Below are 15,443 nucleotides of genomic sequence, written 5' to 3' on the forward strand. Positions count from 1 at the left end.
CTTTTTAAATTTCATAAATCAACATGTTTCCCTGATTATATTTTAAAAATTCAATTGCAAAACATTTTCCTAAGAGTATGTGTAGTATGTGAAGAATAATATATTTTTTAAATCACTCACTTATGAACCACAGAGCACCAAGGTGCTGGATCTAGAACAACACCAAACCTTTCACGACCTCTCTATATGTGTCACATCATACTGAGGCAATCACTTAATCGATGCTTTTCCTGAACTTTTTTCCCTTAAAATTTTTACATGTTTCTCCTAAAAATGTGCTCATTAATTTTTTTCTATACTACATATGTATAGAAATATGACTGTCAGCTTTGCGCAGTGGCAATATCGCAGCCACTGAGGTTTATCCGAGGCGCGATTACTGCTAATTGAAACAGAAATATGACTGTGGAACTTCAAATGATTGGAATCATGTTGTATGTCTTCCTTGGCTTTTAAAAATAATGTTGCATTTCGTTGTATGACAAGAAACAAGAAAACCCACTCAAAGGTGTATCCATCAATGTCGTGGAGACTCCATGTGGTCCAGAGTAGAACTGCTCCTCTTAAGACGGCAGATGGGCAGGGTTTCTTCATGATGCTGGCTGGGGAGATTTGCGCGGATACTTATTGATTAGCACCTCATCACAAACTGCTTGTGCCATGCAAGGACTTCTTCTGTATAACAATACCATCATTTAAATATCCAATCTACTTTTGATAGATAAAGGTTGTTTCTAGTGCCTTAACAAAACAAAACAAAAAAACCCCACAAAACTATTAGTAATAATGTTGTCTTAACATGCGGTGTCTGTCCACTGGTGCATGGAAACAAGAGTGCCTCTAGGGATCCTAACTAAAGTTACTGCCATCAAGTCAATTCCAACTCATGATGAATGACTCCACGTGCACCATCATCCTTCCTAAATAATGCTGAAATGGTCAGTGATGGAAATCCCCAGGAACTTTGGGGGTTCTCATTAAGCTGTGTCTTTACCAATTTAAGTATCTCATTGTCGTTTTAGTTTGCATTTCCCAGATTATCCTTGTAGTTGAATAGATTTTCAAAAATGATTCGGTTACTGGAGTTTATTTCCCTATGAAATGTTATTCACATGTTTGCCCATTTTTTCTATTGGAATGGTTGTCTTTTACCGGTTCCTGAGGTGATATATTCTGATTACTGATCCATTGTTGGTTATTGGTGTTGCAAGTATGTTCCCTCAATTTGTGACTGTTTTATTTTTCTTCTTCACTCAATTATGGTGATTTTGGTGTATAGTGTATAATTTTAATGTCATCAAGTTTATTTTTTCTTTCATGGTTACTTCTAGAATGGCTTGTTTTAAAAACATCCTTCCCTACACTGAGGATGTTTTCAAGAATCCCAAATGATCCATAGGTTAAAACAACAACTTATTGGAAATGTGAAAATATTGTTAATTAAATGATAATGAAAACTTACATCTCAAAAACTTGCAGTGAAGACTGCAGAGTGAAATGTATGACCACTGTAAGGTTGGTGATGTGAGTTCACCAGGAGTGCCTCGAAAGAAAGACCTGGAAATCTCCTAAAAGATCAGCAACTGAGTGGGGAAGAACAATAGAAACCAGAGAGGAAGAGAGACAGCAGTCGGTGTGAAATATGAAAATAATAACAATCTATAATCTATCAAGGGACCATGAGGAGGGGGGCAGGAAAAGGAGGAGCTGATCCCAAGGGCTCAATAGAAAGTAAATGCCCAGAAAAGAACGATGGCAATATATGTACAAATATGAATGATACAATTGATGTATGGATTGTAACAAGAGTTGTAAGAGCCCCAAATAAAATTATCTTAAAAAAAATCACCCATTGAAAACTCTATGAAACAGTTTCCCATGGGGTTGCCATGAATATCTGACAACCGGTTTCATTTTTGATTCATGCACACATATATTAGAAATAAAGGCCGGACAGGGCAAGATATGACAAAATAATAATTTATAAATTATCAAGGGCTCATGAGGGAGGGGGGAGCAGGGAGGGTGGGGTTAAAAGAGGATTTGATGCAAAGGGCTTAAGTGGAGAGCAAATGCTTTGAAAATGATTAGGGCAAAGCATGTACAGATGTGCTTTATACAATTGATGTATGTATGGATTGTGATAAGAGTTGTATGAGTCCCTAATAAAATGTAAAAGAAGAAAAGAGAAAAAAATGATTAGGGCAAAGACTGTACAGATGTGCTTTATACAATTGATGTATGTATATGTATGAACTGTGAAAAGAATTGTATGAGCCCCAATAAATTGTTAAAATAAATTTAAAAAAAAAAGAAAAGGGGGCTGCTGTCAGCTATCCAAACAGATCATTTTGAAAAAATGTTTCCAAGAATGGAATCACAGATTTGGCAAATGTATGAAGTGCAATGGATAGTACTTTGAAGGTGATAACGTTTTTTGTTTCTAATTAAATATGTAGCTTTGAAAAAAAAAAGAGTTGTAAGAGTCCCCAATAAAATGATCTTTTAATAAAAAACCATTCCATTGCAAAAAAAAAAGAGTTGTATGAGTCCCTAATAAAATGCTAAGAAAAAAACCAAAAACAAACAACCCCCCCCAAAAAAAGGTTGAAAACCAATCATGTATTTCAATAAATTAGAAAAAGAACAACATAAATCCAAGCAAACTATCAAAAGCAGAAATTAATGAGAAAGAAAAGAAATACATAAGCGTATCAGCAGAGCCAGAAGTTTATAGTTTACTCTTTGAAAATATTAGTAACATTGACCTCTAGTGAGACTACAACACAAAAAGAGAGAAGGCACAGATAATAACAGAAACGAAAAAGGAACTGTCACTACAGACTCTTGGACATTAAAATGGATAGTGAAAGATTTTATGAAGGACTTTACATGAAAGATCTTGACATTTTAAATTAAATGGAGCCAACACTAGAAAAATATAATTTATCAAAATTAATGTAAGTGAAACAGGGTGGGCTGTAAAAAAGATAATTTTGAGAAATTTAGAAATGTGGACACGTGATATTTTACTTTGTTAAAGAATTATTGTTATTTAGGCGCAACAATGGTATGGTTCTGACTGTTGGTGAATCATCTTTAGGAGGTTAAAATGGAAACATGTGTAACTGAACTGAGAAAGGAGTCGGTTCAAAACATCGCGGGCACTGGATGCTGTCGGCCCGGTGGCCATGGTAACAGTGGTTGGTTTGCCACGCAGAGCTGAACGCTCACACGTGGGGGCGAGGCGGTCGTCGTCGTCTGGTAGTTCTCGCTCGCCTCAGTGACTCGGCCTTTCCCGCCTCGGCTCTTAAGAACCAATCAGCGAGCTCGGCTCCAACCTACAACCAATCAGCGAGCTCTGCTCCAACCTGGAACCAATCAGCGAGCTCCGCTCTGCCTCCCTGTCCCCGCCGGCGTGCCCTTCGGTGAAGGCGGGCGCCATGTTCCGAGGGAGGCGGGGTTGGTTCTGCCGCAGCGTCAGCGCGGATCTGAGGGCGCTTTGGGGTAGGAGGCTGGGTTGAAGGGGAGGGAGAGGTGGTGAGGGAGCCCCCTCGCCTGTTGGCCTCCAGTTGCCTACGCAGCTCATCATGTGCTCTTGCCTCCGTAGTGGCCGAAGGGGGGACCATCAGTGGCCCGGAGGCCGCCGACTTTTTATTCAGCTGTGACGCCTCTCACCCAGACACGCTGAGGTACCCGAGAGCCCCCTGGCAATGGCCCTTGTGTCACGATGAGCCAAGAATGGGGGGAGGGGGGATGGAATTTACGGGCTATCAATAAATATTGGTAATCGGAAGAGATTGGAAATAAGGTTCCAGCTCCAGGTGGGGGCGGGGGACATGCTGCTGGAGGGGTTGGGAAGATAACCTTTCAATGACCTTGGGCCCTGGTTAGCCCTAGGTTCTCTTCCCGTGTTTCCAGCTGTCTGATGGCATGGCATCTTGGCACCTGGAAGGCTCCCAGACTCCGGATATTTGAAATAAATCTCTCTATGGCTCTGCACCCGGACTCAGTACCACCATCTTAATAGGCACCCAAATGATGTCGAATGCCCACCTAGGACCACCTGATTCATGCACCTGTCTAATTGTTACCTTTACACAATTCAGCGCCAACCAGCATCCTGATTGTCCCTTTCTTTTGATTAGCCACAGATTGAGTCCAGTCAAGCTGAATTCAGATCACTAGGTACTTATGCTTTCCCTTCCTTTTTATTTTTCAGAGTTTGGGAAACAAAAATAAAATTTAAGGAAGTTCAAATAACAATAGCAAACAATTTTTTTTAAATAGCAAATCCTTGAGTATTCACCCAGATTTGACAGTTGTTAATGTTTCCTCAGTTTCTCTTCAGTGTAAGATTTAGTAGATACTAGTAAATTGTTTTTAAAGACAAAAACCCAATGTAAACCTAACAAAACCTTTGTCTTTAAGCCTAACAAAGTCAGTGTCTTTCGATCCCAGATTCATTCTCTCCCACAAGCACTGTTGCTATGAATTGTTTCATTTAAAAAATAAATATCCTTTTATATGCATGTATACATGGATACCCTTAAAGAGTAACTTGTGTTCTTGTGGGATTGTTTTGTAATGAGCAAAAATTATATTGAACAAGAGGGAGCTTCAAAAAGTTTGTGGAAATATTCTATTATTTTAAAATTCCATTTTCTATGAATTTTTTGAAGTTCCAGCAAAAATTATAAATACAATTTGATTTTTCTAATCAGTGTGTTCAAGTGTCACTTATGTTGATACAAGTTGCTCTGGTTCATTTTTTTTAAATCGCTTTATTGGTTCTTATATCTCTTATAACAATCCATACATCAGTTATATCAAGCTTATTTGTACATATGTTGCTGTAATTTGGTTCATCTGGGTTTTTTAATTCATTCTGTTTTACTGGCTTTACATTATAGGAATATGACACTTTGGGCTCACTTCTGTTTGTAGACATAGATTTACAATTTTTCTCTTATAAACAGTGCTGAAAAAAATATGGTCTTCATATCCACAGTACAGTTATATGGGCAGGGAACAGTGCTGAGTCTTAGAACATGTACATTTTAAAATTTAATAGATACTACTAAATTGTCTTCCAACATCTCAGTGCTATCAAGTCAATTCCAATGCCTGGTTACCCCATAGGACAGAGCAGAACCTCTCCTGCAGGTTTTAGAGAGTATAGAAAGTCTCATCTTTCCAGGAGTGACTGGTGGGTTAGAACTGCTGACCTCTAGGTTAGCAGCCCAACAAATAATGCACTAAGCACCAGAACTCATCATACTACACTCCCAAAAGCAATGTATCAGTTCTAGTTTCTTGAAACCTTTACTAGTATTTGAAATATCAGTCTCTTAGATTATTGCCTTCTGAAGGATGAAAAGTGTATTAGAGCTTACATTCTGAGCACCCCGTTTGCAGAAGGTTGTAGATAATAGTGAAAACCCAAAATTCATTGGCAGAGGCCCCACAAAGATGAAGCCCCCACTGAATGGCTTCTGATCATTAGTCAAGGGTAAGCTTGCCCTCAGGCAGTGTGCCTTGGGAAGTGGATTACCTTCAGGCCTCTCCAGCCAGCCCAGGTAAAGGCAGTCACTGGATGGGCCTTGCCTGGATGTGTCCTTGGTGCCACTTAGGGTACCATAGGCAGGAGTCGCGCCCTATCAGTGTTCTCTGACTGCCTTGGATAGACCCTGGCCAATCTTATAAACTCTTCTATCTGCAATGTACGTGTCCCAATCATGATCCCAATTCCTGATTCTGTAGTCCTACTTGCCACTACGGTGTATCGATCTGCCACCAAACATGAATTTGTAACAGTTTCCTTTATTCTGTGCCTATTTAACTAGCTTCCTGACTGAATCCTTGGACACTGTTATCACCTCGTGCTAATGGCCTCCCTTCATCCAGATGATGTTTGTGTATTTGTCCCTTTTAAGACTTAATGAATGTCCTCCTTAAGTTAGATTTGAGATAGGGTGTCTTGTGTAGCCTAAAGCAGAAGTGATTCAGTATTAGAATAAAGTTTACATTATTACTAGAGGGCTTCCAAACCTTTCACTTTTTCATGAGTGTGCCTTCAGGCATACCTTAGGCGTTTTCTTGTAATATCTCTCCGTTTATTTCTATCATTTTTTTCCTTTAAAAACTACGGAAAAATATTGCCTTCTGTGTGAAGGCTTCCTTGATCGCAACCCTTTCTTTCACCAAAGAATTAATGGATCTCTCTTTGTACCAATGACTATGGGTGAAACTCAAGGGCTTTTGATATCTAGAAGATAATACTGTTTTGTCGTTTCTAAAGTCATATGATCATTAACAACATCTCTAAAGCTGATATTTGCCTAGACCTAGACCAAAAACTAATAATACCATTGTGGGTGGGGGCCCACAGGGATAGGGTCAGGCAGGGGCTGGGACTGGAGAGGGAACAGTATAAATGTGTATAAGTTGAGAACAGTTCTCCCTTAAGTGACTTGATAGGTTGAGTATATTCAAGCTTATTTCTAAAACTAAAAGACTTTCTTTATTTCTCCTAGAATTTACCAGAGCCTTGATTACATAGAAGATAAAGCTACCGTTTTTCATGCCTACTATCTCTCTGCAGTAGCTCATGCTGACATGAAAAACTCAGTGCCTTTAGGCCATTTCATCCTTCCTCCTGCCTGCCTGCAAAAAGGTTAGCAAGGCTATTTAACCAGTCCTTGTTAGAAGGTGTAGTTCAGCTATAGGTTCCCAATTGGTGCTCTTTGGTCTCAGTCATAGATTAATATCATGTAAGTGGAAAAAGCAGACTTTGGATCAGGTTGACTTGGGTTTATATCCTGACTTTTGTTGTCATTATTATTGTTAAATTATTTATTCACGTACTCATTGAACTATTGTGTAACAAATCTGAATTTAGATGCAGACCTTGGCCTTACAGTGCTCACAGGCTAGGTGGGAGCCAAAACTTACTACTTTGAGACCATTAGCAAGTTATTAAACCTCTAGGGTTGTTTTGAGGACTAAATGAAATAACATCTGAAAGTGTCTGAAGTGATGAGTATTTATGCTCAGTAAATGTGTTTTATGCTAATTTTAAATTTTTCATTATTTTTATGAAATTCTTCCAGTATTTAAAACTGTGCTATGATAATAAGCTTATATATTTATACTGGCCTTTAAGCTCTTGAAAGTACTTTCATATTATGCCAACACCCCTGCCAAGTAGGAAGGACAAGTCCATACGGAATCTCTGAAACGTGTTCTTCTAATTTCCCTTGCTTGGAACACTCATTCTTATCCAGCTATATTGTCGAGGTTTTGTCTGTATTTTATGGCCTAACTTTATAGACCAGTATTTTGCCTTATGTAACATCACTAGAAAGAGAGACTGGGAGATGGGAGATAAGGGAGGGTTGGGATTTCAGGAGCAAACAATGAGTGTGGGAGGAGGGAGGAAGTATTAGAACTGATTGAGATTGGGGGGGTCGGAAAGAAAATGTTCAAAAATTGATTGTGGTAATGCTTGTACAGTTCTTGATATTATTGAATTACTGAATTGTATGAGATATCGATTATGTGCCAATAAATCTGTAAAAAAAAAAAAAGAAAGCTGAACCTGAGTTCTCAATAAACAGTATAACAAATAATACTTGAAAATGTTTCCATAAAAGGGCTTTTACTTAAAGATTGAATTCTGTCTATGGTTGATGTGCTGGTAAGGCATAATTATGTAACTGTGTTAAGTGCTTATGCAAATAAATTAGTGACTAGGTGGGAGAATTGATTTACTCACTTTTTTCACGTATAACATGCCTACATAAATCATAGCATGTAAGAAACTAATGTGCAAAGGGGTATCTATTTTGAAGTATATGTATATACATACATATATCATAAAAGAGTTATTTGCATAAAAGTCTGACAGTTCCTATCTTTAGGAAGCTTATATTATAGAATATCTATCTGATATGATTTTGAATTATGGTCCTTATTTCTGCCATTGAGTTTACTATCTTACATTAAAATATATTTGAAACATTTTAAAACATGATTTAAGTGGAAGCCTGGAAGCATGCTTCTTAAAATTAAAGAAGTACATATCTTTTTAATCCACCTAGAGCCACATACTGTTTAGTAGAAGTGTAAGTCATAAGTGAAAGGCATATATGTAACTTTAAGTTTTCTACATTAAAAAGGATATAATAAATAGATGAAATAAATGTCAAGCGTCACATTTCAAATGCTTGGTTTCACATGCACCCATGGCAGCTCTATTAGACAGCATAAGCAGAGTGGTGTTACATTTTTGTTTTCCGGTAGGCTACTGTGGATACACTTCTGAGACCATTGACATGTAATGATGGTACAGTTCTGTGCTTAGTAGGCATGTTACCCATTCTTCCACTTTTAGGAAATTATTTTAATTCTTAAAAACCTCTGCTCTACCAGTTCAAGAATTTAACGATTTTTACTTGGACTATATAGTTGTTTTCCTTATTAATGCTTTGCCTAAAGACATTGACATCTGATAAAAATATGTATTCCAGCAGGAAAACTCTACACAGTAATTCTCATGCTGCCTTAAAATTTTCTGAGGAAAAAAAATTTTTGAGGAGTTTCTTAGAAATCCAAATTACTGTCTCCTCAATGATCTAATTCTACATTTCAAATTAGAGTCTGCATTTTAAATAAGTATCATAGGTGATTTTGATGCAAGCAAACAACAACAAACTTCGAAAAAACACCAGCCTAGAAATTCCAGACTTTAAGGGAAATTCAGAAAATTCTTCAAAGTTGCCTTTTTAAAAAAAAAATTGTATTGGATTTGTTCTTACTATCACAGAAATAAGAAGAAAGATTGGTAAATTTATTTGGGAACAAGACCAACATTCCTCGATAGAAAAGGTAAGAATGAATTGGCATACTTGATTAGTATCCTCATTTTCTTTTTTTCCCCAAATTTATTTTATTTATTTAAAAAATAATTTTATTGGGAGTTTGTATAGCTCTCATCACAATACATACATACATACATTGTGTCAAGCACATTTTTACATTTGTTGCCATCATTATTTTCAAAACATTTTCTTTCTACTTGAGCCCTTGGTATCAGCTCCTCATTTTTTCTCCTTCCTCCTTATCTCCCTCCCTCAGGAACCCTTGAGCATTTATAACATTTTTTTTTCATGTCTTACACTGACCAATGTCTCCCTTCACCCACTTTTCTGTTGTTCCATCCCTCAGGGAGGGGGTTATATGTAGATCATTGTGATCAGTTTCCCCTTTCTCCTCCCACCTTCCCTTTCCCCTCCTGGTGTTGCTGCTCTCATTATTGGTCTTGAGGGTTTTATCTGCCCAGGATTCCCTGTGTTTTCAGCTTTTATCTGTACCTGTGTACATGTTCTGGTCTAGCAGATTTTTAAGGTAGACTTGGGTCATGATAGTGGGGGAGGAAGCATTAAAGAACTAGAGAAAAGTTGTATATTTCATTGGTGCTATACTGCACCCTGACTGGCTCGTCTCTTTCTTGGGATGTCCAATTGTCTGTAGATGGGCTTTGTGTCTCCACTCTGCACTTCCCCTCCTCATTCACAATGATATGCTTTTTTGTTCTGATGATGCCTGATACCTGATCCCTTCGACACCTCGTGATCGCACAGGCTGGTGTGCTTCTTCCATGGGGCTTTGTTGTTTCTGAGCTAGATGGCCGCTTGTTTACCTTAAAGCCTTTAAGACCCCAGATGCTATATCTTTTAATAGCTGGGCACCATCAGCTTTCTACGCCTCATTTGCTATGTACCCATTTGTCTTCAGCAATCGTATCAGGAAGGTGAGCACACATTGATAAGATTTTTTGTTCTTTGATGCCTGATAACTAATCCCTTCAGCATCTCATGATCACACAGTCTGGTGTGCTTCCATGTGGGTTTTGTTGCTTCTGAGCTAGATGACCGCTTGTTTACCTTCAAGCCTTAAAGACACCAGATGCTATATCTTTTGATAGCCAGGCACCATCAGCTTTCTTCATTACCTTTGCTTATGTACCTGCTTTGTCTTCAGCAATTGTTGGGAAGGTTAGCATCATAGAATGCCAGTTTAATACAACAAAGTATTCTTGCAATGAGGGAGTACTTGAGTGGAGGCCCAAAGTCCATCTTCTACCTTAATACTAAACCTATAAATATATGCACATAGATCTATTTTCCATCCTCATATGTAAATATATTTGCATATGTATATGCATTTATTTAGACCTCTATAAATACCATTTTCCTCCTAGCTCTTTCCTCTATTTCCTTTGATTTTCCTCTTGTCCCACTATCATGTTCAGTCTTTATTTGGGTTTCAGTAATTCCTCTTGGTTACATCACCTTTGATCACGCCCTACCAGGCCTCCTTACACCCTCTTCACCATTAAGTTTGGATCACTTGTAGTTCCCTTGTCCCTCGGTTTGTTAACACCACTACCTTTCCCCTCTCCTTCCCCTCTCCCATGTCCCCCCAGAACTGTTGGTTCCATTGTTTTCTCCTCCAGATTGTTCATCTAGCCTATCTTATTTAGACAGACCTGCGGAGATAATAACATGCACAAAAACAAGACAGCAAAACCAAGCAACAAAATAAAATAAAACAGAAACAACAATAAACAAATGATGAAAAACAAAGCAAAACAAAACACAACACGAAAGAAAAGCTTGTAGTTAGTTCAAGGACTATTTGTTGCCCTTTAGGAGTGTTTTCTGGTCCAGTCTGTTGGGGCACCAAGCTTTGACCCCAAAGTCTATTTTTGGTATTCCTTGGGGACTTTGTTGCTCTGTTCCCTTGCTGATCTGTTGCACCCCATTAGTGTTTTGCCTCAGTGTGGCGGGATCAGATCGGGCAGAATTCCCACACTGTGTCTCCATTGTTGTACCCTGTAGACCTATGGGTCAGTGAGGGATATCGTGTCTCATAGTGCGGCCGGCCGTGTGGTCTTCTCTGTGGATTGGCAGCTCTGAGCAGGATTATCATCCTCAAGGCTTGGTGGGCCAGGATGTGCTCCACTCTCTCTTCCTCCCCCTTCATTTGCTCCCGTGTGCTCTCATCAGACATGTCCTTCTCCTGGAGCTGCAGATTCAGTGCTGTCCTCTGAAATAAATTCTTTGGGGGGAGAGGCAGGTGTTCACAAAGTTGGAACCGGCCCTTCAGACCTCTCCACTGGTTCCCTACTCCACGCCGGCATGTTGCATTCCCATCTTGGAGCACTAGGTTAAAGTCTGGTCCCTCTTTCCCTGTGGAGATATAAACAATACCCTCCCCTTGGGTGGGTTAGTGCCCCGTGACCCCGCTACCCATTTTTCCCCTTTTCCCACCAGAAGAGTATATTTTTTATGAGTTGCTTACTAAGTATTAAGAAGTAGAGTGACATGGTATCTGCAAGTTATTTTCAGATGGTTCAGCAAAAATAAAAAGTGAGAGAGTGGCATGCAAAGTGCCAAGAATATTTATACTTGATGAACCATTCTACTGGGTATAAAGTGAGTCGCTAGAGATTCTCACAACTATCTAGAAAGAAGAGCCATAAATAAAATGATTTTTTTAAAATAAGAAGAGCCATGAGCAAAGTGCCATGGCAGGGGCAGCAGTGGCAACATCAAAACCATGAGACAGAGTGATGGGCAGGAGACGGACTCACCGATTAGGGTGTCCTTAGGGCATTGTTTCAGTGCTAAAAGAGATCTGTAACACTTGCCACAGCAGAGCAAAGGCCAAGAGGCTACTAAGTCAAAGACCACAGATCAGACAGTTAGTCCTCTGATACTACCTTATTGGAACTTGTTAGGTGCCATGGAGTCGTTCTGACTATAGGGACCCTGTACACAATAGAACGAAACACTGCCTGGTCCCGCACCATCCTCACAATTGTTCCTGTGTTCGAGCCCATTGTTGCAGCCACTGTCAGTCCATCTCTTCTTCTTTTTTGCTGTCCCTCCATTTTATCAAAGAAGATGTCCTTCTCCAGGGGCTAGTTTCTCCTGACAACATATCTAAAGTATGTAAAACGAAGTCTTGTCAGCCTTGCCTCTAAGGAGCACTCTGGCTGTACTTCTTCTACGACATCTGTTCGTCTTTTTAGAAGTTCATGATACTTTTAATATTCTTCTGCAGTACCACAATTCAAATACATCAGTTCTTCTTTGGTATTTATTCAATATCCAACTTTCACATGCATATGAGGCAATGGAAAATACCATGGCATGGGTCAAGTACACCTTAATCCTCAAAGTAATATCCTTGTTTTTTAATACTCAAAAGAGGTCTTGTGGAGCAGATTTATCTAATGCAACTTGTCTTTTGTTTTCATGACTGCTTCTTCCATGAGTACTGATTGTGGATCCTTAACAACTTTAAGCTTTTCTACGTTTATCATGATGTTACTTATATTAGTCCAGATGTGAGGGTTTTGGTCTTCTTAACATTGAGTTGTAATCCCTACTGAAGATTGCAGTCCTTGATCTTCATCAGCAAGTGCTTCAAGTTCTTTGCACTTTCAGCAAGTAAGGTTGTATCATCTGCACCCTGAAGGTTGTTAATAAGCCTTCCTCTAATCCTAATGCCATACTCTTCCTCATATATGCCAGCTTCTCTGATTATTTGCTCAGCGTTCAGCTTGAATAAGTATGGTGAGAGGATACAACCCTGACACATACCTTTCCTGATTTTAAACTATGCAGTGTTTTCTTTAGTTCCCACAACTGCCTCTGATTCATGACAAGTTCTGCATGAGCACAGTGCACTGTTCTGGAATGCCCATGCTTCTCAAGGTTATCTATGGTTTGTTATGACCCACACAGTCCGTTGCCTTGCACAGTCAATAATACACAAGTAACATCTTTCTGGTAGTCTCCACTTTCAGCCAAGATCCATCTGACATCAGCAATGATATCTCTTGGTCCACATCCTTTTCTGAATCAGACCTGTTGTGACCATTAGATGATCTTTAGCAAAATTTTACTTGAATGTGATATCAAAGATATTATTCTATAATTTGAGAAGTCTATTGGATTATTTTTCTTTGAAATGGGTAGAAAAATTGATCTCTTCCAGTCAGTTGGCCAAGTAGTTGTCTTCCAAATTTCCTGTTATAGATGAGTGTTTCCAGTGCTTCATTAACCTGTTGAAGCATTTCAATTGGTATTCCATCAATTCAATCCTCAGAACCTTGTTTTTGGCTAATGCTTTCGGTGCAGCTTGGACTTTTTCCTTTAGCACATATGCTACCTCCTGAAATGTTAGAACATTGATTGGTGCTTTTTGGTACATGACTATAACTTGTCAGCTTCCCTAATAAACCTTACATTGTGAGCGTTGCATTGACTTTGAGTTCAGTGTGCCCATTGCAATAGATAAACTGAGCAGGAAGAAGGATGCTCTGGGAGGGCTGGCTGGTACCAGAACAGGGTAAAGAAGATGGAGGGTGGAGATCTGACCTATGGCTGGTGATTCTCCTCCAGAATTCAGACAATGCTTCCACGTCACTTTTGTAAGGACTTCCATTTGCTGGTGGGGCATGATTCAAAAAGAGAAGAAACCAGAATGTGGAATATATATGAAGTATGAATCTAGGAAAATTGAAATCCCACACACAAAAAGAAATCCATGAAGATCAAACAAAGGTGCCATGTCCCTTATATACATTTATTAGTAAGCTATCCAGTCCCTGTGGTGGGCCACAAAAGCCTCATATTTACATAGTCCTACCACATCACTTGGTGAGATTGACAAAAGGCTATGGTTGGATGGTAATTTATGGCACTGCCCCTCTACTTTAATTCTGAAGGGGAAAACATCATTTGTACAGCATGCTTCATTTTCATTTGTAGCTCTTGGGACGTGTAAAATTACTTAAGAATTTTTTTAAAGTTTAAATTACTAAAACTTGTTTCTCATTATTTTATTTTATTATCTCATTATTTTTTAAGGACTAAGAAAAAGTTTTCCTATTTTAGGGAAAATTCCACAAACTGGAAAGAGAATAAAATAAAAACTTTATTTATCAATACACCATAACTAATACTTTAAAAATTCTGATCTTTGTTCCTCATGTACTACTGAAGAACATAGTATTGTGTATAAATTATGTGCATATAACATTTTCTAAGATTTCCCCCCCACAAAAGTGGGTTGAATAAGCTTGATTATATAAAATTTTTATGGTTTTGATGTAAGTCAGTTTACTTCCTGTCTTTATTGTTTTACTATTGTTGGTCAGATCATTGGTGTGCTGATTTTTAAATGTGATTTCTTTTGTCATCCACAGCATAATGAAGTAACACCCAATGAAAAAGACACCATTGAAGAAAACTGTGACATAGTAAGAGAGCATAACAAAGAAGTATCCAAAAGGTATTAATAACATACTTCATTGCTATTCCATTCTGATAAACAGTCTTTGATAATTGACTTCATGTCTGGCATCATGCGAAGAACTGTTGACACTGAAAGTCACAAGGCGTTGGTGTTATTTTTTTAAAACATTTTATTAGGGGCTCATACAACTCTTATCGCAATCCATGCATATACATACATCAATTGTATAAAGCGTATCTGTACATTCTTTGCCCTAATCATTTTCTTTCTCTTTTTTTTCTTTTCTTTTTTTACATTTTATTAGGGGCTCATACAACTCTTATCTCAATCCACACATATACATACATCAATTGTATAAAGCACATCCGTACATTCTTTGCCCTAATCACTCTCAAAGCAGTTGGTGTTATTTTTAAGGAACTATTCACTCTTGAAGAAAATAGATGCATAAACACAATGCAGCATGACGAAGAATTAAAAATAAAGAGAATTGTTTCTCTACAAAACAGTATGCATTACTAAAAGCTCTTGTGCTGTGCAGAAAGCTCCCTAAAAACAATGAAAGGACTTATGGGGGAAATAGGGTTGATAAGAAGTCTATACTAAGTCTTTACATGGTTGGTTGGTTTTTGTAAACTGAACACTGAAAACAACAGTAAAAACTGTGATACTACTAATACAATTTTCGAAAGATGTGTTAAATTGCCAGTAGCAGGAGTAGAAGAGCTAGCTAGCTAATAGTTGCCTATAAGAAAAGCCTGAGGCTTCAGAGATAAGAGTCTACGTAGCGGTGATCATGAGGCAGACAAGTAATTCCAAGATAGAGCGAGTGGCCACGCTGAAACTGAAGGCGGAGGCTGAGAGTGCAAGGCTGAGCATCAAGTAGAGATTCTACCAGCATTCTGCCACAGTAGCTTGTTACATTCAGGCATGATAATGGACTTTGATGTAGCTGTTAGTTCTTGATCATCAGAGTGGTGTGCTAGGAAAAATCATGCATGAACCATCATCATGTTCATGTGATGCAGATGTCATTTACAAATTGTATGTGAACAGATACATGCTGCAAAAAAATGTACATTGTAGCAGGATAGACTATTTGTGTAAAA

General features: G+C 38.5%; 1 protein-coding gene and 1 pseudogene across 1 annotated transcript in view; both read left to right on the forward strand.

Moving 5' to 3' along the window:
- Nucleotides 1–325: 325 nt before the first annotated feature.
- LOC142426956 (U4 spliceosomal RNA) lies at nt 326–439 on the forward strand (annotated as a pseudogene).
- Nucleotides 440–3,436: 2,997 nt separating this feature from the next.
- Nucleotides 3,437–15,443, forward strand: part of TERB2 (telomere repeat binding bouquet formation protein 2) — a 28,286-nt gene continuing 16,279 nt past the window's right edge. The window contains exons 1-5 of the mRNA XM_075531489.1: nt 3,437–3,507; nt 3,611–3,692; nt 6,537–6,676; nt 8,828–8,889; nt 14,285–14,370. Coding sequence (XP_075387604.1) covers nt 3,444–3,507; nt 3,611–3,692; nt 6,537–6,676; nt 8,828–8,889; nt 14,285–14,370 — 434 coding nt within the window. The 5' untranslated portion in view covers nt 3,437–3,443. The remainder of the gene's footprint in view (nt 3,508–3,610; nt 3,693–6,536; nt 6,677–8,827; nt 8,890–14,284; nt 14,371–15,443) is intronic.

This window comes from Tenrec ecaudatus, chromosome 14 (assembly GCF_050624435.1).
Source record: "Tenrec ecaudatus isolate mTenEca1 chromosome 14, mTenEca1.hap1, whole genome shotgun sequence".
Classification (NCBI taxonomy): domain Eukaryota; kingdom Metazoa; phylum Chordata; class Mammalia; order Afrosoricida; family Tenrecidae; genus Tenrec; species Tenrec ecaudatus.